The 23,481-nt window shown below is 47.9% G+C and overlaps 1 protein-coding gene across 7 annotated transcripts in view; it reads left to right on the top strand.

Annotated features, from left to right (window-relative positions):
• Positions 1–23,481, top strand: part of LOC144802186 (uncharacterized) — a 259,636-nt gene that overhangs the window by 185,557 nt on the left and 50,598 nt on the right. For all 7 annotated transcript variants that reach the window (XM_078671796.1, XM_078671793.1, XM_078671794.1 and 4 more), the window contains exons 10-11: positions 6,299–6,387; positions 14,177–14,320. In XM_078671796.1, the coding sequence (XP_078527922.1) occupies positions 6,299–6,387; positions 14,177–14,320 (233 nt within the window). The remainder of the gene's footprint in view (positions 1–6,298; positions 6,388–14,176; positions 14,321–23,481) is intronic.

Raw genomic sequence — 23,481 nt, 5'->3', positions numbered from 1 at the left:
ATAAGTACACAGCTGATCAACAGACATCGCCTGTATGTAGGAACTGTGCTTGGTCCGTTCTAAAATGAAGGTTAATTATGACTTTATTTTATAATCGGTCAAATTAATCAATTGATTTATCCTTGGGAGTCGCCTTTTGTTGGGCATGACCCCAGCGGCTCAGAGTGCCCTAACCAACAAAACTATGATAGGCTTTAGCTCACATTACTAGTAAACTGCTAGCAATGTCACCATCCCTTGGGAGAGGGGGACTTTGAAGGTCTGCCACTGCGCACGTCTTTCCTTCCCAAAAATATTTTATAGGATACTAAGTCTACTCACCCACAGGAGCTTTGGGGGCTGGGTGGGTGGGACTCAAGAAAGGGCACAGGGTGTGCACTCCCCGACTTGCAGGACATTCTCCATGCAGCCTCCCTCCAGCAGGCGGATGTCTCGGTAGAAGGGTAGCCCATCCCCAGACGCGGGTGCTGAAGTGGTCCCCATGGGAGTTACCGGAGCGGCTCCTGCTGCCCCGCAGGCGCTAGGGCTGAGCCAGCTGTGCCCCCGGCCGGCGGCGGCGCCCTTTCATGCACTCCGGCACTGGAAGGAGGAAAACCTGCATATCTGGCACTCGGAGCGGGGGAAACTCCAGTACACGAAGCGGTGCTATACGGGCTCGGGATGCGGCTGATGAGCTCCTCCACCTTCTCAAAGGCCCAGCCTGGCCGCGCAGTCCAGCGGGGGGGCCTGGTGGGCGGTGAGGAGGAAGAGCCAGCTGGGGGCCCGTGGTGTGGAGCCGTGTTAGGCCGAGAACAGAGGCACTCGACGGGGGCGGCGGCAGCTCGACCTCCACCCATTCTAAACAGTAGAGTGTGGTCTTCTTGAAGCGGGGCCATGCTTAGTTGTAAAGTACAAACAAGCGCGGCCACTAAAGTTAGCGGACCGTACTCCAAAATAATTAAAGAAATACAAAATGTGAAAGCGGCCCATACTACAGCAAAACAATTAAATAAACAAACGCGGTCCCTAAAGTGGAAGAGGACTGCCCTATAAATAAAATTTTAAAAATGACGGTTTGCTAGGAAATTGAAATCGCGCCATGCGCTTTGTGCGTGGCTCACTTAGGAATCATGATCCGGCAGTACACACCACCTGAAGATAAGAAAGTGCTTCACAACAGCCGTAAGGCGTACGATCCAGTCCGGATGGGCCAGACGAAAAGGGGCAAGGAAGGCAACCAAAAGCCTCAGTTCCAATCGGAGGCCACCGTTTTACATAAACCATGACACCAGCCAATGACAATGAGGGGTGGGGCTTCAAGTCCCCTTCTGAAAGCTCCTTCTCCATGTGAGAAGTTGGCCTGGTATATGATGCTCACTAGTTCTAGTGATCACCTTGTACCATGCCAAGCAACCCTTATGGTGCAGGTTGTAAAGTCAACCTTATAGACAAGCTATCCTAGGGGTAGCATGGACTAAGCAGTCTTAGGCTAAACTCTGTAAAGGCATGTGAAGCAAGCTGTTTTACCATACACAATCCCTTGAATACCAAATGAAAGGACACCACACAGATATATATTGAAAATATATATAGATTTATTTCTACAAATAACCCTGATACTCTTTATGAGCACAGAAGCAAATGCGTTAAAACAAAACACAGTTTAAATACACAAAAGTTGCACAATTATGGATGAGCCCTAGGGGCCACCTAAACCATATACTAAAATAGTGGTATAAGAACCACTATGGGGAAAGTGAAGAGGCCTAGGGCCTGGGGAATCGTTGGAGCTGTTCGGGACTAGCAGTGAAGAAGTCGGGAAAGGCCCGCGGGACTCGGGTGCAGTGCGAAAAGTGCACGCTTTACCAATGCAATGTCAATGGTGCGTAAAAGTTACAAAGTTAGTTAAAAAGGAACCTTCTGAGTGACCTAGAAGGATGAAACTTTAGACACAGACACTAGAGGTGTGTACCAGTGTGGGAACACCGGCGGAGCTGAGTTACCTCACCCACAGGAAGCGGGTGCATAGGTTCGAAGTAGTGTCGGGTTTCGTCACGCAGGTCAATGGTGCTTGGAGCTGAAGATGCTGCAGGCGGCTCGATGTGAAGAGTTCCGGTGGATCCAAGGGTGGATCTGAAGAGGTGAAGACCTGAAAGCAGAGGGGACAATGTTCAAAGTCACTAGCCAGTGACTACCGTGGAACCAGAGTGGAACCAGGCGATGTCGGGTGCAAACAGGCGTCGAGGTGTAGCTTCTCTCTGCAGCCACGTGGACACGAGGGGTCGAAGACGTCCAGGAGTCGGTCACGAGCTGTCCCACGCAGGCTTCTCGCTGTTGGCGGTGTCGGCAACTTGATTGGAGCAAACAGGCCTTGGCTAATGCAAGCCACGCAGGAATCAAAAAAGGCTTATCACTCGGACCAGCAAGGTTAGAGTGGGTGCTCCTTTTTACAGGAGCGAGGGCAAGTCTGGAGCAACCACACCTGCAGTGAAAGTTGAAGGTTTCGTCGCCAAGATGGCCACTAGCCGCGTGGCAAGCGGACGGGATGGCGCGTCAAGTGGCACAGTGCAAAAGGGCCCCACGCAGATCGTGGAGATGCTGGGGGGCTGATCTTCGGTGCAAGGGCTGCTCGAGGTTGGGGCTTCTCAAACCCCAAAGCACAGCGTCGAGGGTGCCTCTGATGCTGCGCAGTCAGCGTTTCGGGGGTCTTCCAAGAGGTCCGGTCCCACGTCTCTCGGTGCCTCCACGGGTCCCTTCTTTGCAGGGACTGTGGATCGGGCTGTGAGAAGTCTGGGAGTCTGGGTCTTGTCAGGCTCTGGGCTCGGGCTCCGGCGGGAGGCGGCGGCAAAGCAGACGTCGAGTTGCTGGTTGGTGCCTGTGTTCACAGGGTGGTCACTCCTTGGCCACAAGGGAGATTCTCTTCCGTCTTCTGTGCAGCAGAATGTCGAAGTCCAGTCTTCTTCTGTATTTCAAGTTGATTCAGGATGATCTGAAGTCTCAGGACACAGCTCCCACTCTTATTCGAATCTGGGGGGCCGGATCACCTACTAGGTCCCTCCTCTGGGTGGAACCAGGAAGGGGGGTGGTTACACCCCCTTTCCTTTGTCCAGTTTCGCGCCAGGACTGGGGCTGGAAAGCCCCAGCACCGGTTTGAACTGGCCTATGCACAGGGACACCTTGTGTGCCCCAGGCATGTCTGATTCTATTCAGCCCTGTCCTACCCAATACACAAAATCCTGTCTGGGGTGGTGCTAGCACCTCCCCAGGCAGGAAACCCTTTGTCCAAGCTGCCCTCGCTGGAAGGACTCCCAGCAGCAGGAGGAGAGACTTGTGTCTGTGGTGGCAGCATCCATTTTGTGATGCTAAGGCTCTGTTTAACTTTAACCGGGGTTCAGGCTAGGTACATGTCGTATCCCTCTAGAAGGGTGGAATGCTACCCCCGTCGCCAGAACTGGCGAGGGGGTAGTATTCCAATTCGTATGACACCTTACTCGACATGTTTTGATAAAGCCAAACCTAAGATAGCATTTAACCGCGAGGTTCATAATGCACTTAAGAGTATATGGTATGGCAATATCATGAAACAGCTAAAGGACATGGTTCCGAAAGCTGCAGACAGGCTCAGCTCATGCCAGAGCACCATCTCACATATTTCCAAGCACTCTGCCTCCAGGATTGATGAGGCCTTCCATAGGAGTGACTGATAGGAACATATGTGTCCATTTTAGGTTAGGTATAGGCATACTACACCTAAGTAAGGGGTGGTTACACCGACTTACCCCAGCTGAGTGATCAGCCAGTTGTGTCAAATATGGAGGCCAGGCCAGTGGTGGCACAATACATGCTGCAGCCCCTGGTAGGCCTTGGAAGCACCTATGCCCTGGGGACCTGGGTACACTGTTACAGGGGCCAATAAGGTGAACCAGTTCCAATTTTGTTATGCACCTAAAGTACATGGGTAACAATTTAGAGAGAGAACAGCAGGCTGTGGGTCTGATTAGCAGGCCCACAGCCACATTAAGTCATAAACCAGTGAAGCAAAAAGCAAAAATTTGGGGTGACCATAGGATAGCAGACCCTACACTCCACAATATCTTTTGCAAATCCAGCAGCGCATGCACGATGAAACGCTAGGCGAGACATAAAAAACTATGCTTTAAGGTTTTTCCCTTTTGTATATGTGATGTACAATGCAGCACACATTCAAAGTGACAAAAACACAAATTGAAAATATTTCTCCTCGTTCCCCTTCCCCAAGGAGGTGTAGGATTTGTCTACAATTCTTTGCAGATAAATATTTGGGTCAAAACTCATGGGCGGTTGCACAGGACCACCCATGCACCACCATGGAACGCCCAACTGGCGCAAAGTAATGCAAGGGGTAGCACACTGCACAACTTTAGGATGCTGCCCAATGTAAATCCAGATGTGCGTTAGATAGTAAAGCCCACCTTAAAACTTGACTTCAGGTTTACTGTAAAAAATTAATGCAAACCTGACTCATATCATTAGTATATCTTGGCCCTAGTCTACACTCAAATAAAAAAAATATAAGACTATTGCTGTACTCTGCTTATTGTAACATACAAAAAGCTTGTTTTCGGAGCGTCACATAAATAGTTGCCTGTAAACACTTAGTACCATATTTATCAAGCCTTTGCGTCACGCAAAGGCTTAAGTCAGATTTACTGAGGCATGCAGAGCCACCTTGTGTGCCTCTGCGTGGCCTAGTACATCTGGAGTAAGGCATGGCAGTGAAAGCCGCTGCCTTGCGTTACTCTGCGTTGGGACGGTGTTCCCACGCATCCACCCATGGATTTTGGCACATTCCCAAATTTACTAAGAGTAGCAAACCTGGGACTGCATCAAAATGCTACACCATCCCAACAGAGGCGCCACAAGGAAAAATATCTTTAGTTCTTATTTTTAATTTCTCAAAGGCAATCACAAATGCCTCGGAGGATTGTATTTGTGCAGGAAGGTGTCTCTTCCTGCTCAAAAACAATCTGCCATGGCACAAGGAGGCCTGTGTTGATACTAGGCAAGCCCAGGGAGAGAGCAAGAATGCGTGATATCTCAGTAAATATAGCAGATTCTTGCTCTCGTCCTGCCATGCAGCGCAGCAAGTTGTCTTGCTGCGTTGTGACTTTTTAATAATTCTGGCCCTTAGCCTGTTTATTCCCGTGATACTACCTTTTGTCAACATCTTTGTTCACACACTGTCTGCATTTACAGAAATACCATGTACAAGATTCTACTTGCTTTATACTTCTAGAATGTAGGCATGTTGAAAATCGTGAGTCATATCATTCTTTCCTCTTCCAACCCTTTGGTTTACTTGTTTGAGCATTAATATTGGCAGTACATAGGCTTTCTGGCCTTAGTTTTACTTATTTTCATCTTTTTCACCGCTTTTGTGAGGTGTCTCTTAGACGCCTTCGGTTAACCAGGCAACAGATCTGAGATGTTCTCTAAACTATGCCAGCTCTTGTAGGAAAGCTCAACTACTTTCATAACTACTTTGCATAAAATAAATTAAATTAAACCACTATCCTACACCATTTTTAGGTATCTGGCAACTAAATGTTTAAAACTCAAAAACTATGCCCCACACAACATCCATTCTCCCTGTCATTCTGTTAGATCTCTTAAGATGGCTATCGGATATACTGTTCAATAATGCCTCTTAATTTAGAACTCTTCTGATTGCTCACTATCCTATGGCAAGGGGTACATCTCTCACGTTACAGTGCCAAGCTGTTGTAGGGATTGGTGATAGAGTACCCACAAGGATTCAATGACTAGCATAACGAAGGTCACTGGTAGGTTTACTTAAATATAACTGCCTTGAGGCTCCTGCCATGAAGGGTCTTCTTGGGAGGAATTGGCACAGTATCAACCAGTCTTCGGGCTCCGTCCCTTTTCATGACTTTTCTAGGCTAGTTTTCTTAGATTTCCCCCACTCCAGCTGTTTTCAGTCAGACTTAACATTTAAAATCAACAATTATTAATTTCACGAAATTCCTAAAACATTCTTTCTGTGAGCATGGGTGCTCACACACGCTCACTCCATCTGGCACGCACACAAGTCATGCTGACAGCCGCTGAGAAATGTTTATATCATGGTGCACTATGTATGAATGCTAAGAAAAATATACAGTCTGTTGATTGTCCCTTTTACCAAGACCCTCCTTTGCATACACAACCCACAGGTAGTGCCTCTTAGGAGCTGCATCATGCAGAAATCCTGTGGTGCAGCTATCAAGAGATTGTGAAACAGACAACAAACAGACTATAACACATTTTATTAACTCTGCAGGATCACAATATCCAACATCAAAGATGAAATACAGAAACTTCACGCTCAAGGCAGCCTGCGGCACCCACCCACCAAGAAGGAGAGAAGCCGTGAGTACCAGCAGCGCACACTCAATGTGTTGTGAATGGCAACAGCGCTAGGGATCACTTACTACATCATATACTTTCATATGGTTTTAATCTTTATAGTACTGTGCCAACAAGAATCAAACTGGTCTTTGGGCTACAGAGCCATGTCTGAACAATGCAATGCACTAACAAATCATCACTAAACAGTCACAATGTACCAGACCTCCTTGACTCCAGGTGATTCCTAGAATTCCTTGTACAAAAAGAGCACCCCGACTCAGAATGTGGGCGATGTGCAGTGCTCAATTGGTGAGAACAATGCAACTTAATATGAAACCTGTATACTACAATTGATGTGATCTGATGTATTATATTTAAAGAAAAAGAAAAAGTGTTAAGAGGTGTATAGAGAATTGGGCTTTTGTTGCAGTCACCCCCCTTCTGCCCCCTTTTTAGCTACCAGATGTTGATTTTGGACTCTGACACCGAGGCAGGCTAACCAGCCGTCGGTGCCAGTGCTTCTTCCCTAAAACAAGGTAAAGTCAAATTATGCTACAACTGGCTAAGGATTTTAGCTCCTCTGTAAGTCCCTAGTAAATAGTGCTCCATGTACCTAGCACAGGGGTACTAAAGAGGGTCCTTAAGAGCTGCAGCATAGCTTATGCCACCCTAAGGGATCCACATACAAATTCCAAACAGATTGCCAGTGCCGGCTGCGTGACAATGTGCAAACCAGCAGTAAAAACAACATGAAACACACCCCTGTGTGCCATGCCAAAGTCACTGCATCTAATATATGGAAGTCACTCCTACAGCAGGCCTTTGAGCCCTGAAGTAAGATACATTATATTGTATGTGAGGATATATCTGCATGAGCAGATATGCCCCTGGAATGTCTAGTTCAATCCTAGACATTGCAAGTAACCAGGGAAGCTAATTGTACTTGTCAAAAAGAGTTCCGCATCTGCATAATGGCTTCACTGAAACATATGGTGTTTGGTATCAAACATCTTGTATTAATAAACCCACCCTTATTCCAGTGTTGGATTTATTAGTTTTGAATAGAAAGGAGCGACCCCACAGCCCATGTACCACAGGTAAATGAAATGCGAGGTTCTCTTGGAAAACGAATAAAATAATATTCACACTGACATCTAATCCTCTTATTATGTCTCCCACACGACACCGTGCCTCAATCATACACAATCGATCAAAAGATCCCAGACCCTACTGGTCAATTATAATACATGTAGTATTACAAAGAAATGCATTGAAAAAGATTATTTATTTGTTCCAAAAGTATCTATCTCAAATTCTCAAGATATTCGTTTAAAAATTACAATACATCAAAAATGTATACTTTAAAAACACAATGCTACATTCATATAACAATGAGACAAAAAAACCAAGTGCAAGCAATTAATTGCATCTATTATAGGTTGTTTCCTATGGAATTAGTTTTGTTATATGTTAGACGGTCCACAGCCCTTCATATTCTATTGGACAGTAACAAGTTCCTGGGATACAACCGATTAAAAATCACAGGCGTCGACGCGTTTCGGTGATATTGTTCAGATGTAAACCACCTTTCTCAAGACTAAAATTATATAACAGTCTCTCTTGTGAAAAGAACCAGCGAATTCCTTGGCAATTCCAAGTATGGCACGGGAACTTGTATCTTCCACTTGACATGGGCGGGGCTCCTATGAGCTCCAAACACCAGTTTTACACAATCTTCTTTAGAGCTAATACATAGGCGCAGTACTCCTCGTGAATTGTTTAAATAATGGAGGTGCAACCAGGTATTCCCTACAGCCTTGATCCTGTGTGGGAATCCAGAAAATACTTGTGCATATACCGTGCTGCAATACTGCTGGAAGTCCGTGAACCTGTATTATTCATATAGATAGGGTTTCCACAGTGCCTCCACTGATAGTGGGACCTGGCTCAGCAGCAGCTCCGGTCCTCAAACGGGTCGCAGTCAAACCACATATAACAAAACAAATTCCATGTATTATAATTGACCAGTAGGGTCTGGGGCCTTTTGAGTGATTGTGTATGATTGAGGCACTTTGTTGTGTGGGAGACATAATAAGAGGATTAGATGTCAGTGTGAATGTTATTTTATTCTTTTTCCAAGAGAACCTCGCATTTCATTTGGATTTATTAGTACATGCACCCAGAGGGCACCTTAGAGGTGCCCCCTAAAAACCTTCCAGCCTGTGGTGTGTTTTCTGACCAGTTTTTGCCTGCCTGCTGTCACCCGAGACAAGTTTCTGACCTCCTGGGTGATAGCCTTTTGCTTTCAAGAGGTCAGGAACATCATTTTTGGGACTAGGGTGTCACACCTCCTGCCAAGGATGACGTGCTGAGTAGCCTTCCTAGGCCGGCAAGCTTCAAATAAATAGCTGCCTTTGAAATGCAAATCTGGCTCCCCTCACAGGAGACGAAGCCGACCCCCTTTGTCCAGAGTCCTTTTGCATCTAGACAGGTGGGAAAATTAGCTAGTCAGGTAGGCATGCCCACCCCCAGGCTACCACCACCCCTAAGGTGGCCTAACCTGATGTGGGGACGACTTTTCAGAAGTGGCTTTCATTGTGCTGGCACACTTAGGAACTCTGGGACAGTGTTATGCCCTCGTCCCACAGGAAGTGGTCATATAGGGACCATAGTGCTGGGGTCCATTACCTACTACCCTCAAACCCCTTCATGCCGCTAAAAATCGAAACCTAAGGGGAAAACCAGATACCAGGACTTCAGATTTCTTTGGACACAAAAGGTGGCGTGGAAGAAGATTGCTGGCCCCAGAACTGAGGAGCATGACCCGGTACACCTACCTGCCACCTAAGGGGACTTCTGAATCAGCAACAGCCCAGGAAGAGGTAGCAGCGTTCCTACAGGTCAGATTCGTACTCCCTCCATGTATGGGGATGCCAGGACCGACCGGAGCTGCACAGTACCAATCCCTGGGGTACTGGACCCCTTGCAGCAGCCAAGGCTTGTTGTGCCCAGACCAGACACCAATGAGGAGGAAGACCAACCTGCATATCGAAGGACTTCAAGGACAGTGAGACCCACGTTGAAGTTGGCCCAGCTGACCTGTTTGGCCCTCTGCAGCAGAAACCAAGACCTAGAATGAGTTTGTGACTGCCGCCCTGACATCTCAAAGCACCTATGCACCTGCGCCCCAGAGCCCGAGGCCAAGGGAGGTGATGGTGCCAAGGGTGTCTCCAGATCTACACTTGGGTTTGCCCAGACTGGACTTCCAGTAGCTGCCTGCAGCCTCTTTCTGCAGGCCCCCTCGAACTGCGAGACTCCTGCACCGGAATCTGACACCACTGCACCCGAGCTCCACAGCCCGGGGAGAAGTGAACCAAGGGTGTCCCTATGTGGCAGAGGATCTCAAGGGTCTAGCTCCCCCTATGGGTTCCCCCGGACTGTTCCCCCAGCCTCTTTCTGACCGGACCTTTCCCTCAAAAAAGTGAATGATACCCCCAACGCTGTGATGCACCTCTTCATCCGGACGCCCCAGAGTCTCCTGAGGTGACCTGTTGGTGTGGCCATGGACCTTCCCTCATGCTCGTCTCAAGTCCAGAGGAACAGTCCCGTAAGTCACTCACAAGTGCCCGAATGCAATACATGTTTTTCCACCATAGGATAACATTAATGATCCAGAAAATGCACTGTCCATTTCTGAAAACTGTAAAAATAAATATCTCAAAAAGTACTTACCCTATTCCGATCTTGGTATCTACATTTATATAAAAATGTGTTCTTTTTAAAAACTGGTATTGGTTTTCTTTGGGTTTCTCTAATTTACTGCCCTTGCTTATGCAGTAAATGCTTATCACTACCATCTGATGTGACTAACTGCTCACTCACACTACCACAAAAGAGAGCATTTAGAGTGTAATTTGTGCTGCTGTAATTCCGTTGGGGTTTGTCTGGACTCTTTACAAAGTCTACCACTTGTTGGTCAATTCTTTAAAGAGCCAGCATCCTACACAGTGCAGGAACAATAAGATGCCTCAAGATACTGGTGTAAATGCCTGCAATAGTTTCCTATCAAGGTACTTCATAGCATAGTGGTAACCATCTCAGCTAAGTATTGAAGGCCTGAAATACTGCCTGCCTTGCTCCCACTGGATAACCAAGCCTCCAAGAGCACCCGTGATGCACAACTTACCACAGAGATTCAAAACTACTCATACATACCTGTACACAAATGTCCTGGAGCTCTCACTGCACTGACCGCTGAAGCAGATACAAACAGGACATGATAGACAGTACACTGCATGTGCATTCAGCACACCACCACAACTGCATTCTTTTCTTGCCACAGGAGTCAGGCCTACTACACCCCTGGCACACCCTCCTCGCTTCCATCACCCCCAGGCATTGCTTCTCGGCGACAGTCCCCAGCGAGGTCTCCACTGAAAACTGGACCCCCCCTCCCCGCCAATGGCGTCAGGCGGCCTAGGAAGGACCGCTCAGTTAAGGACATGCTCCAACCCAAGGTGACGAGCCCACGCCTAGAGTTGGGGGCGGCGGGTGGAACGAATGCTCTGGCCACTCAGGCCTTCATGACCTCGCTTTTCTCCGCCCTTAAAGAGGACCTTCAAGAGCTCAAAGACCAACTGGCGGTAGATCTACGTGAGGTTTGCTGTGATATTGGAGACCGAGTCGCAACACTAGAGGAACATGAGACTGGACAGGATGAAGAACTTGAGATGCTGCAGCAGGAGGTTCTCCTACTCAAAGAACAACACATCGAGCTCCAGGGAGAGGCGGGGGACCTCGAGAACCACTCCCGTCGCAACAATGTGCGTTTCCGCTGGGTGAAACAGGGAGCAGAGGAGGACGACATAGAGGGCTTTGTGCAGGTCCTGTTCAGACATATTCTGGGCCCGGACCATTCTACGGAGATATAGATTGATCGAGTCCATCGAGTAGGTCTGCCCCGCCAGAGCAATGCGCCTCCACTGGACATCCTGGTGTGTGTTCACAACTTTCAACTTAAGGAACGTATCCTGCGTAAGGCCAGGGACTCGCACCCCTTGCAATTTCGCGGCCTCACACCAACGCACTATCAAGATCTCTCCGCGGTCACGCTGCTCAAGCGACGGGAATTCCGGCCCATCACCCAATGCCTAAGGGAGAAAGAAATCCCCTAGACGTGGAGGCACTCTTTCCGCATCATCTTCAAATATGACGGAAAACTACATCAAATCCGCTCATTACGCAAGGCTTCTGACCTACTTTGCCTCCCGCCTCCGACATCACCGGGCCTGCAGGGTGCGCCCGCGCCCCGCAGCACACAACCGGACCGCTGGCACATAGTGGGAAAGCCGTGCAACTCGCCCCCTGGCCCGACGCCGCTGCCCGCGCAAAAGAGCGAGAAAATGTCCTGGCTTCTCTGGCTGGCAGTCCCGCCAACACCTCCCCTGCCTGATCCTCCCCGCTTGCTACCGCATGGCATTCACGGATCGCCGCAATCTTTGCCCGCTTCTTGGACTCGAACTGTCGCCTCCCCTTAGAACTCTATTACCATGACTGACTCTTGTCATTTCCGCACGGGTGCGGTTGTTCCGTACCACGTTAAAGCAATCAACAGGTTTCCGCCAGGGGTGAATAACGGAGCAGCGGCCCGCTGGATTGCGGAGGGCTGTAAACATCTAGGTCATCTCTATGATCTCAGGGGTCTGATCCCGTTCAAGGAACTTCGAGCAGACTATAATCTGCCTGCGTCAGATTGCTACTTACACTCGCAAATGGCGCACTGGATATCTGGGCCTGAGACACAACCCCTGGCATTTCGCTCAATTCTACCGTTTGAGAAATGGGCCCTTAGCAAAAAAGACGATAAACATCTAATATCCGAAATATATGCCTTCCTTACGGTGGTTCTCCCTAAGGCATGCAGCGCTGGTCAGAAGCGATGGGAGATGGAATTAGGCCGTACGCTATCGAACAAGGAATGGGAGATGCCTTTTACCGTGCACACCACACTACCTACTCCTCGAGCCTCACAGAAACGGCCACTATACTCCTGATAGGATCTCCCGATGGCAGCCTCAGTGTGAGACCCTCTGCTGGAGGGGCTGCGGTAATCCAGGGACTCTCTTACACTTACTCTGGCAGTGCCCCAAACTAACTCGCTACTGGGATCAGATACTTGATGACATTGATAGGGCGTTCACCACCTTTATACCCCGGCTCCTTGCGTACTCCCTCCTGGCCCTTCCTATTGCCCTATCCTTTCCCCTGCGCTCGTTTAAGGGGAGGCAAATGGCACTTGCGCTGAACGCTGTGCACAGAGTAATAATAGCACGGTGGAAGTCAGACATTGCTCCGGAACACAGTCACTGGGTACATCAATTGTGGAACCTCTTAGCGATGGAGAAGCTCTCCATGACAGCTGCTGGGAAGGCCGTAGATTTCGCAAAACATGGGCCCCCTTTATGGCCATTCTTTCCACAGAATTTCGGGAGGTGACCTGCCCGCAATACCTCCGCATCCTTAAACTGGATCCTGATGGCGCCCGTGCTTCTTCTTAAGTACATTTGACATCGATTCCCTCTCCCCCTTCCATTTGCAGATCTAGTGCCTCAGCAGGGACACATGGGATTCCTGGACTATATGGCCATCTCCTTTTATTTTTATTTTTTATTATTTTTTTTTGCTTTTCTCCCTTTTTTCTTCTTTTCTTTCCTTCCTGGATTGAATGACTCACTGAGGGGGCGGGTTGGGGGGAGGGTGAGGGACCTGTTTTGATCTTGTACTGGTTTACTATATTTGGATACACCTTATATCGTACTTGACATTTCACGTTGGGTCTACTGCTTCAGGGTCTTCAAAAGGCACCTGGGACCTCTTGATTCACAAGCCTGTGGGCAATTGCACTCAACCCTGTCTACCAGTTACCTTTCTTTTTAAGAAGCGGACGGCCCTGTTGGGTTGTAGGCGACATGCTGTGTGTAATAGTTGAAAGTCTTAATGCTGCCTCATCCTCCTGGTGCAATTGGAATGAACTTTGCCGGCCCGCTGGGTTGTAGACGTTGTGACCTGTTCAACACTTTTATCCTGTCAATAAAAAGATTTAATACTAAATAAAGTGATTGTTTAATTCAACGTGGCATAGATATCCCATCTCATTATGGGTGTAAGGCAATAGGTGTCGTAAGGGATGGTATAAAAATGCCACAATTACTCTTAATGAACCTATGCTAAAGTGAGTTAAACTGAAACTGTGGCTACTCTAGGGTATTGGCATACAACCGGTATGCATGCTTTAATTTTTGGCTTTAATTCTTGATGAGAGACCTTCCTAGATTGCAGCTCTTTGTTGACATTGGTCCTTACTTTAGGTGCAGAATGGGGGGTGCCCTAAGGGGGAAGCAGTAGGCCACCCGGTCTATCCACCAAGACTTCATCGCAAGCTCTTTACAAAGGATTAGTACCTTTCGTGAAGAGGAAGTAGTGAAGGATATCACATTTAGTAATAACAACTGTGCTTCTGATCAAATCAGTACTTTGCATCGTATTCGTTATGAAAACCAATACAGTCCTTGTTGTAGATGAAATATTGCTTGCAGCACTAGTTTTATAGTTGGGGATCAACAAATTACGTTTACCTTGAGGAGATGAGATTTATTACGTCTCATTTCTAGTCCTATATAAATCATAGATACTGTAACTTATGGCATGATGTAGAATATATAATTCACAGTGAGCTAGTTTGATCACCACTGAGATCATGATTTAATTATAAGTAGTACCAGGAAAAATCCACTTCTCTGTATTCCTGCAGGTCGAATCAAGACAGTCCAGAGTAAGAAACCCACAGTGAGTTCCTCGGGAGAGGACGACTCTGCCCCTGAGCTCAGCTTTGGGGACATCAGCTCCGAAGACCTCTCGTCGGCCTTGGATATCGGAACAGGCAGTAGAAAACACAGTAAGCTTTCCTCATGTGTCAGTGCTACCAAGAAAGTCCCTTTTCAGCAATCTCCTCTTCCTCAAGGGCTGAGTGGTTGGGGATTGTGATAGTTGGAGACAGACTTTTAACTGCTAGCAGTCTATTGCCTCGCGAGCTCCAAATGTTTTTCCACAAATATCCCAATATATCCATGCCCAGGTTACACATCTTCATGTAATATTACTTACTCGCATGGCTCGTTTCTCAGCCAGTGCTGGGCTTCAGATGTTCCTCTGAATGTCTGGCTCCATATCGTGATCCCATTTTCTGCGCTGCACCAGAGGCCGCATCACGATCCTGATTTCAGTGCGGTTGCAGGAGGGGTCTGTGCAGTGTTATGCGTCTTGTTTTGCTCCGTACAAATCCAGTTAGCTCAACTGGAAGTGATTTCTTAACACATTTTTAAAGCCACAGAGACCAATATATAGCCCACACAAAATCTAAATAATAATTTACATTTTGCTTGGATGTTGGCATGTAAAATTTCCTTTTATCTCCTATAAATACAATTAGATTGGCAAATCTCTACCAGGAACTAGCAAACATTTGAACATTTGTTGCGCTATCATTCCGTAACACACACAAACGTGTTAATAGCTTTGCTTAAAGAACATCCACATACCAAACTTCTGCTCCTCCACACACATGGAGTTAGAAGCAAACACAGAGAGACCTATAAACCCCCACACAAGCTCTCACACAGGCCCCGATTTATTTCACATTCATGCAGTGCAACAAGAGAATTTGCTGCACTGCGTGGCATGCAATGGAGAGAGCAGAAATGTGCAATATTTAGTAAGATATGACGCTCTCCTGCTCGTCCTTGTGCTGCCGCACTTGTGGCAGTCTAGTGCCAATGGGGGCACCCTTGCGACATGCTTCAAGGATGAATGCATTCTGGTCAAGAAAGTTTTTCTCCAGGAACAAACACTTTTCAGCACAAAAGCAATCCTTAGAAGTGTATTACTCTTTGTATGTGTGCTGCAGCAGAAATCAAGAAGAACGATTGATGGACAGAATGCTGAACAATGTCCAACATTCACCCCACTACAGAAATCTGGGCCTAAATTCATAGTTTTTTTGCTTGCCATGCTATTTCAGTTCGGACCCAGCCATATGAAAATCAATCTTGACCCTGCTCCCCATGGGAACCATCCCACCCGAACTGCCAGGCCAGGTCCTCCCCAGATCAGAAACAAGGATCCTAGGATCGGTTTCGGGGTATCGCCCCTCATCAGGCTAGTTTGACTCTAGTGGTTTGGCGAGCACGGGACCCAAGTCCGGGCATACCTGTCCCACTTAGGGTGACAAATGCAAAAAGAAAAATTTGTGGACGGAATGCTGAACAATGTCAAACATTCACCCCCAGTATAGAGATCTAGACCTAAATTTATTGGGATTTTTTGCTCACCATGCTATTCCAGTGTTGACCCAGCCACATGAAGATCAGTCTTGACCCTGCTCCCCATGTGAACAGTCCAGACTGAACTTGAGCAGGGTCCAGACTGATATGCATATGGCTTGATCCAAATTGTAGTGGCGTGGTGAGTGGAAAAACAGTGGAGTGAGGCCCAGATCTCTGTACTGGGGGTGTATGTTTGACATTGTTCAGCATTCCGTCCATTAATTGTTCTTTTTCCAGCAGCATCAAGCTGCCCACATGCATAGAGGAAGTATCAACGAGGAATACAGCTATTTCTCCACAGTACACCGATGTCAGGTAGGTGCTCCATTTTGGCGCAAATACAGGTTTACTGACTGAAGTAAATCTGTGTTTTTAGTCAAAACACATGGGTGGATGCATGGAAACACCCGTGCTCCACCCATGTTTCTCCACCCCTAATCAGGGTAACGCAAGGTGCTGTATTGTGCTACTTTCAGAGTGAAAAGTGATGAAAGGCCATGCAAAAATCAATTTGCGTGGCTTTGTAAATGACACTTAACTACTTGGTTTGCGTGATCCAAGGACTACGTAAGTGCAATGTAAATCTGGTCCTCAGTTTGTCTTTCTTACACACACCTATTTTCTCTCTTGTTTGAATTTGTCTATGAACTGTGCATCTGATTTGGGGGCAGAGCTTGCCAGAGCTCAAGATGGCCGCGGCTTGATTGGGCTCCACAAGCCATCACTTTAGTCCAGCACAAATCCTGACATTGCAGCGGTTATAACTGCATACTGAGACACACACCTTATAGCCCTGAATCAGCGCTACCGATCGGTGCCCTGGTAGAATAGCAGGGGGTAGCTGTGGTGCAGGGAGACCCAGCAGCCTGGTGAGGATTGCAGAGCCTTGTAGGTGCGGGCGGAGAGTAAGGAGCTGTGGAGCCGATGTTCCTACTAAGCCCCACCGATCGGAGCTTACATCCCAAGCAGAGGTAGTCGCAGCCGGTATCCTGTGGTGACTGTAGGCACTGTTACAGCTTGTCCCCCGCGAGGCGTTGGCTTCGAGGTGTGGTGAGGACGGCGCAGTGAGATCGCTTTGATCCTGATGGACAGGGCCACACCCACAGCCTGAAACAGCCGGCTCGGGCATGCATTTGTGGCCTCGTTCGTAGGCGCCGGAGTGCGCGAAATGTAGTGTATCCCCTCCTCATGGAGGTCACATGCTACTGCGGCTTACCCTAGCGGAGCCTGCTACCCAGGAATGAATAGCGGGTTGCTGCGGTCCTGAGCGAATATCGACAGTGAAGCAGGACAACCAATTTGAATGAGACAGATGCGCTCTACATCACAGAAGTGCGACCTGGGTATTTTATTTATGTATTTGCAAAGTTTTATATAGTGCTGGCTAGACCCGGAGGTATCAGAGCGCTTTACATGAAGATCAGCGAGTTACAGGTTACATAGTTATATCAGTTGGATCAGCGAGTTACCGGTTACAAAGTTACAACAGTGTGAATCAAAGAAACAGAGGGAGGAGGTGGGGGGACGGGAAGGAGACACAAACGGGGAGAGGAGGAAGACAATGCCAGATGACCGGCTGGGTAGGTGACGGCCAAGGGGCCAGACTCCTCTATAGCTGCATAGGACAGCTCCAACGGGCATCGGCCAAGGTTGCTCAGGCTCCGCTGTAGGTGTCTACATCAGTTAAATCAGTGAGTTACAGGATACATAGATACATTGGTTAAAATCCAAACAATCACAGAGGGACGGAAAGGGACCGAACGGGGAGACCAGTAAAACAATGTCAGATGTCAGGCTGGGTAGGTGACGGCCAAGGGGCCAGACTCCTCAATAGCTGCATAGGACAGCTCCACCAGGCATCAGCCAAGGTTGTTCAGGCATAGAGTGGGAAGACTATTTGCTGACATTACATGCGGATTTGGCGCTAACAGACAGCTGCCGGTTAACTACCTACTGTCTTGGCCGATTGCATTGGACGCTAAGCTTACGAAGCTGACCGACAACCTTGACCTTTAGAGTACCAGGCCCTGTTGGAGGCGAAATCCGTGACGCGATACAGTGGGGTATGGCTCACCTCCCCATCAACACAGCCCAAGCTGCAGTTCGTGCAGCGAAAATCAAGGAATAAAGAGATGAGCGAAACTCATTTACCCGATGAGCGGAGTGAAATGGACGAGGAGCCAACTGGAGAACTACGCCAAATATTGGCAGCCATGCAAAAGCGCCCGTCCACCATAGACTGGAAGATTGATTCATTAGCCTAGCGTATGGACCGCATGTCCGAGAGGATTGATAAACATGCAGAACGTCTGGATATGGCTGAGAGGCAAGTAACTCAAATGGAGGAGGCTCAAACGGAGGTGGACTCGATACAAAAGCAATTTGGCAAGATCCTCTCTATAATACAGGGCAAGACTGAAGATCTTGAAGCTAGGTCAAGGAGAAGTAATATTAGAATTACTGGCCTTCCAGAATCAACACCCACAGGCAAAATGGAGGTATTTATCGAGAAGATGCTAGTCACACTATTGGGCGGCAATACCTGCTCCTTTATGTTTGTAGTTGAGTGAGCACATCTCTCCCTTGGTCCTTGGCCTCACCTGGATGCGCCGCCTAACCCCATCATTGCCAAACTCCTACACTACAGAGACAGGGATTCGGCGTTATGGCAGGCCAGGGAAATAAAAGATCTACAATATGAGGGTGCATAGATCTCACTATATCCCGTCTTCACCATGAAATTACAGGAGGCCAGATGGCAGTGTGCCCCCTTGAAGAAGATACTGAGAGACCACAACTTGAACTACACAATGCTTTACCCTGCCAGGCTGAGTGTCATCATAAACGGAAAGCCTAAGATATTCCTAGATCCCAAATCCTTGCAGAAAGTCCTCAAGGACTACATCAAATCAATTGGTAGAAGCAGAGAAATTGGCTGAAGTTGTTGGGGGCGACCTGGAGGAACAAGACTAGTAAGTCGAACTGGCGATAACCCTCTACGGTTTGTGACGAGCAGGCACCAATGGTGAACGCTTTGGGATGTATACTAAAGAAGATAACCAGCCCTTGCCCCTGGGAAGTGCAGGGGGACATAACTATTCGTACATTAATTCATGCCTATGATTAATATGGTCCTATTTACCTTGTTTCAAGGTCCAACTGGGTGACATTATAGTCCAGCTACAGCCTATAGGGCTGGCTGTTGGTTGAGGTGTGGCGCCGCGGCCAGGGCGACTGACGCTGGAATCTGGGGATCAGGGTTCGATCCCCGGCTTCGGCGGCAGGTTAGCCCAGCACCATGCGACTCTGGGCAATAGCTTGCTTAATCTTCCCGACGGCCCCCAGCGCCTAGAGACCCTAACGGGTGATTGCGCGCTATACAAATGTGGAATATTCCAGTTGGCTGAGTGGGGGAGAGAGGCACTCGGTCTAAGCTTTTGTTTTATTCTATATTGATATACGCTGAATGTGTACAATATGCTCAGATAGCAAGACCAGATTCTCACCGAAGTGGGGTACTGGTCGGCCAAATGGCAACATCCGCCCTCTGTGTGTTAACCACTAACTGGTGGTACGCCAGAAATCTCTTGAGTTGGGGAGGGGTAGGGTGCTTCGACCGTGACAAATTTGGGATGACATGGCGTGGGTGGGGGTTCATTGGTTTTATGTATTGATCACAGTGTACTTAATGCTTGTATATGCACCCCTGGGAGGCCGTTTCTTCTATCATGTATATGGTATAGCAAAATAGACCGCACTAGCCCAGGCATAACGATCATAAACTGTCATAGTGCAAGGCCAGGGTAGTAAAGTGAGCTTCCTCACATGGAATGTGAGGGGTCTTAATGACTTCAGAAAAGTGCCAAAAGTATTAGCTTATTTTAGCGCACATGGTATAGATGTTGCTCTTTACCAGGAGACCCACCTGCCTATGGATAGTAAACTTCTCACTTGCTGACGATTACACGGTCATTTCCATGCAGCTGGCTTTTCCACACACTCAAGGGGGGGTACTTACATGGGTTAACCCCAAGTCTGACATCACCATAGAAGCTATTGAGTCAGACATCAGGGGAAGGTATGTTATCTCTAGGTGTAGGGGACAGGGTATGGACTTGCTTGTTGCAAATATCTATGGTCCAAACTATGACAACCCACAATTTTTTCGAGACCTGCTGGAACAACTGCGAAGAGACACCTCTATTCCACTGCACTGGGGAGGAGACTTCAATTGCACCCTAGGCTTGACATTAGATCGCTTAGGTGGCCCAGCGAGGTGCCCGTCTTTTACAGCCAAGACTATTAAGTATGCTACTACCCAACTAGACATGGTAGACACATGGCTCGTGCGCTTTCCGGAGGTTGGGGGCTTCACCCACTATTCTGCACCTCATAACTTTCACACAAGAATAGATCACAACTCAACCATGCTTGGGACTGTGTGATATACCCTCGTTCATATTCTGACCACTCACCAATACAGCTGGACATTGAATGCCCACAAAAGAAGCCAGCCCCATTCACGTGGCGATTCCCGCCGTACTCATTGCTAGACAGTGTTTTTAAAACTGAACTATCTGAAACTATTGAGACCTTCTTTGCAAATAATATAGGCTTGGTGAGCCAGTTTGCCACAGTCTGGGAAACCTTCAAGGTTTTTATACCTGGGATTGCTATATCAAAATGCTGAGGTGTAAGATATTAGAGGAGTACCACGTAGTAGCAGACAATGAGATTAAACATAGGGGAAAGTATGCGGTAGCCAAAGCATACGGGGAAGTGAGAGACCAGGAGCGACTCTGGCGGCATTGCAGCGAGGCAGAAGGGAGATGGCAGGAGTTTCAGAACTCCACTCAGCGATAGGTGAGACAATGAGAGACGGGGCTGGCATAGCCGAAAGATTTAGTCAGTACTACTCAGAATTGTGTTGCACCAAAGGGTCTTCTGATAACGTAGCAATAATGAATTACCTAGAGCACATCAAATTGCTGTGGCTGGCTGATGAAAACAGGGAGTACCTCATGAGGCCGCTGGAGGCGTGTGAGGTTCTCATTGCTTTAAAGACTAAGCGCTCTGGCAGCGCACCGGGTTAAGACGGCCTTACGTTGCCTTCTACAAGAAATTTTAAGACCTCCTGCTGCCACACTTGACCACACTGTTCGGGGAGATGGGCGAGCCCGGGGAGATGCCCCCCTCCTTGCGGGAGGCATTGATAGCAACCCTCCTGAAACCGAACAAACCGTCCAATGAATGCTCTTCGTACAGGCCTTTCTTGTTACTCAACGTCGGTACTAAACTATTTGCTAAGGTGCTCACTAATCGCCTAGCCCTGCTGGTAACACTACTGGTCGGGCCTGAATAAGCTGGGTTCGTCCCGAAACGTAATCTGATATACAACTTACTTACAGTGTTTGGGGCGATACAGCACACAAAACCAGAGACTAAAGCCGCAGCGGTCTTCCTGGATGCAGAGACCGCTTTCGATTCCGTAGAATGGACCTTCATGTCCGCTGCATTGCAGAGGATGGGCAAAGGGGAATTCTTTTTACAGTTAGTGGCGGTATTATATCATGCCCCCACAGCCACGATCAGGGTGGGAGACTTGGTGACTGCCCTGATAAAGATTTCCAGGGGCACTCGACAGGGGTGCCCGTTATCACCACTTTTATATTCTTTAGTGGCCGAACCGCTAACCTGTTCCCTCAGGGAATACCACAGGTACAGGGGGATCTGGTTCCTGAAATACAACTTGATCGTCTCCGCTTATCCGGATGACACACTCCTGAACATCAGAGACCCTGAGTCAAACCTGTCTCCAGTACTGATGGAGGTAGTGCAATACATGTAATTCTCCGGTGGTAAAATCAATCGGACCTAATCCACCATATTCCCTTTAACGCCATCTGTGGAGCCTGTTGCATGGACTTCCCTCTCTCCTGGACTACTGATCCGGTACCCGACCTGGGAATTAAGGTACATACGAACTCAGAAATTGTTTTCACAGAGAACTACAGAAGGGCAGTTGCTAGATTGGAAGGGGAGGTGGAGCGCTGGATTTGCATGCCTTTGTTGCACCTGGGCCGTATCTCCCTGATGAAAATGGTGGTGTTACCCAGATTTTTATTCTTGTTCCTTAATGTACCTATGACCCTCCCGCGCATTTTTTAAAACCGTTCATACGCTATTGGTGAAATTGGTATGGGCTGGTAAACATCCCTGCGCACAGTGGAATGTTCTTACTCTCCCTTATTCCATGGGGGTCTTGGGCGCACCAGACTTAGAGCTTTACTATAGAGTAGCGGAATGCTCGCATGCTTATCTTTGGATACAACAGAGCAACACCCTGCCTCACCTGCAAATTGAAAGGGTGGCGGCTGGGCCTGCCCCACTCCCGAGCCTGCTGTTCAACGCCCCTTCAAGGAGAGCGGGCATATTGGACTCAATTAATGCTACAGTGCATGCCTGGCCTAATCTACTGAAGAGACAGGCGAGTGCCATACTGTACTCCTCTCTGACTCCGCTGGAGTACTGCGGGGAAAGGGAGGTTGTTAGAGCACTGGGGACACTCCAGATTACCAAAATTGGTGACTTATTTCTGGACGGTGTGGCCCGTAACTCGGCTGACATTGAAGCAGAAGGTCATATTGTGACACCGTTGGTGCGATATCACTTCTACAGGGTTACTCATGCCCTCCGTGAACTGCTCGGAGAAGATATGGTGGAACCACCTGAGTTTGCCCCATTATCTTTTATATTGCACACTAAGTTCCCCAACAAAATTGTGTCCATCATTTATGGTATAATGTAAGGTGAGCGTAAGAGCGTATACACCAAGACGAGCTGGAGTGGCAAAACGACCCAGACATGGTTGCTAACAACGCCACCTGGCGTTATTGTTGTGAATCTACGCAGCACATTTTCTTGAATGGTAGCCACCAACTAAATTTTTTCAACAGAATCTATTACACTCCGACTTGGCTGCCTTTGTGAATCCGCTGAGTGTGAGAGATGCAGAACCAATACAGCGGGTTCATGCATCTTGCCTAGGCATGCCTAGACATAGCTAACTACTGGAGGTTAATATTTTGAAAACTTATTGACATTATAGTATTCCCCCTGCCCCCGGAACCATTTATGGCCTTACTATGGCATTCTAGACAACTAAGGAAGGATGTGCGGCGCCTAGTGGACATGGGCCTACTTGTAGCGAAGCGCAGAATAGCAATGAGATGGGCCAGGGGACCAGCACCCACTATAGCAGAATGGTCTAAAGACATGGTCTTCTGTAATACGCAATCTGAACTATACAGCTAGCTGCTTCCCCTCAGAGCCGCCCCAAAGGTTTCTGGAATCTATACCAGAGTTATCTAGCAGGTAGCGAGTCAGAAGCACCATGGTGAAGAGAACTAGCTCGGCACTACACATTTAGTTAGGAACATCTGTTTTGATACTCCCTTGGGAATGTTCACATATTCTCGCTCTGGGTGTTCCCACTGCTTGTAAGCCTTGTTAAGACTGCTGGGATGGAGATATGTATAGAGGCTGGTGACCGGGTTTGCTGTCTGTCATCCTACAGGTTGCTTTGTTATATTCACAATTTTCAGATTGACGGCTTTTAATGATTAATATGATCTGATAGCCACTATTGTACACTGTGGATGTTATCATTTTATGCAACTTTTTGGGGCGTTTTGATTACATTTTTTTTTTGTTACAACAAAATTAATAAAGACAA

This window comes from Lissotriton helveticus, chromosome 1_2 (genome assembly GCF_964261635.1).
Source record: "Lissotriton helveticus chromosome 1_2, aLisHel1.1, whole genome shotgun sequence".
In the NCBI taxonomy this organism is placed as follows: domain Eukaryota; kingdom Metazoa; phylum Chordata; class Amphibia; order Caudata; family Salamandridae; genus Lissotriton; species Lissotriton helveticus.
Note: the sequence above shows the minus strand (reverse complement) of the source record. Positions and strands in the feature narration are given on the sequence as shown.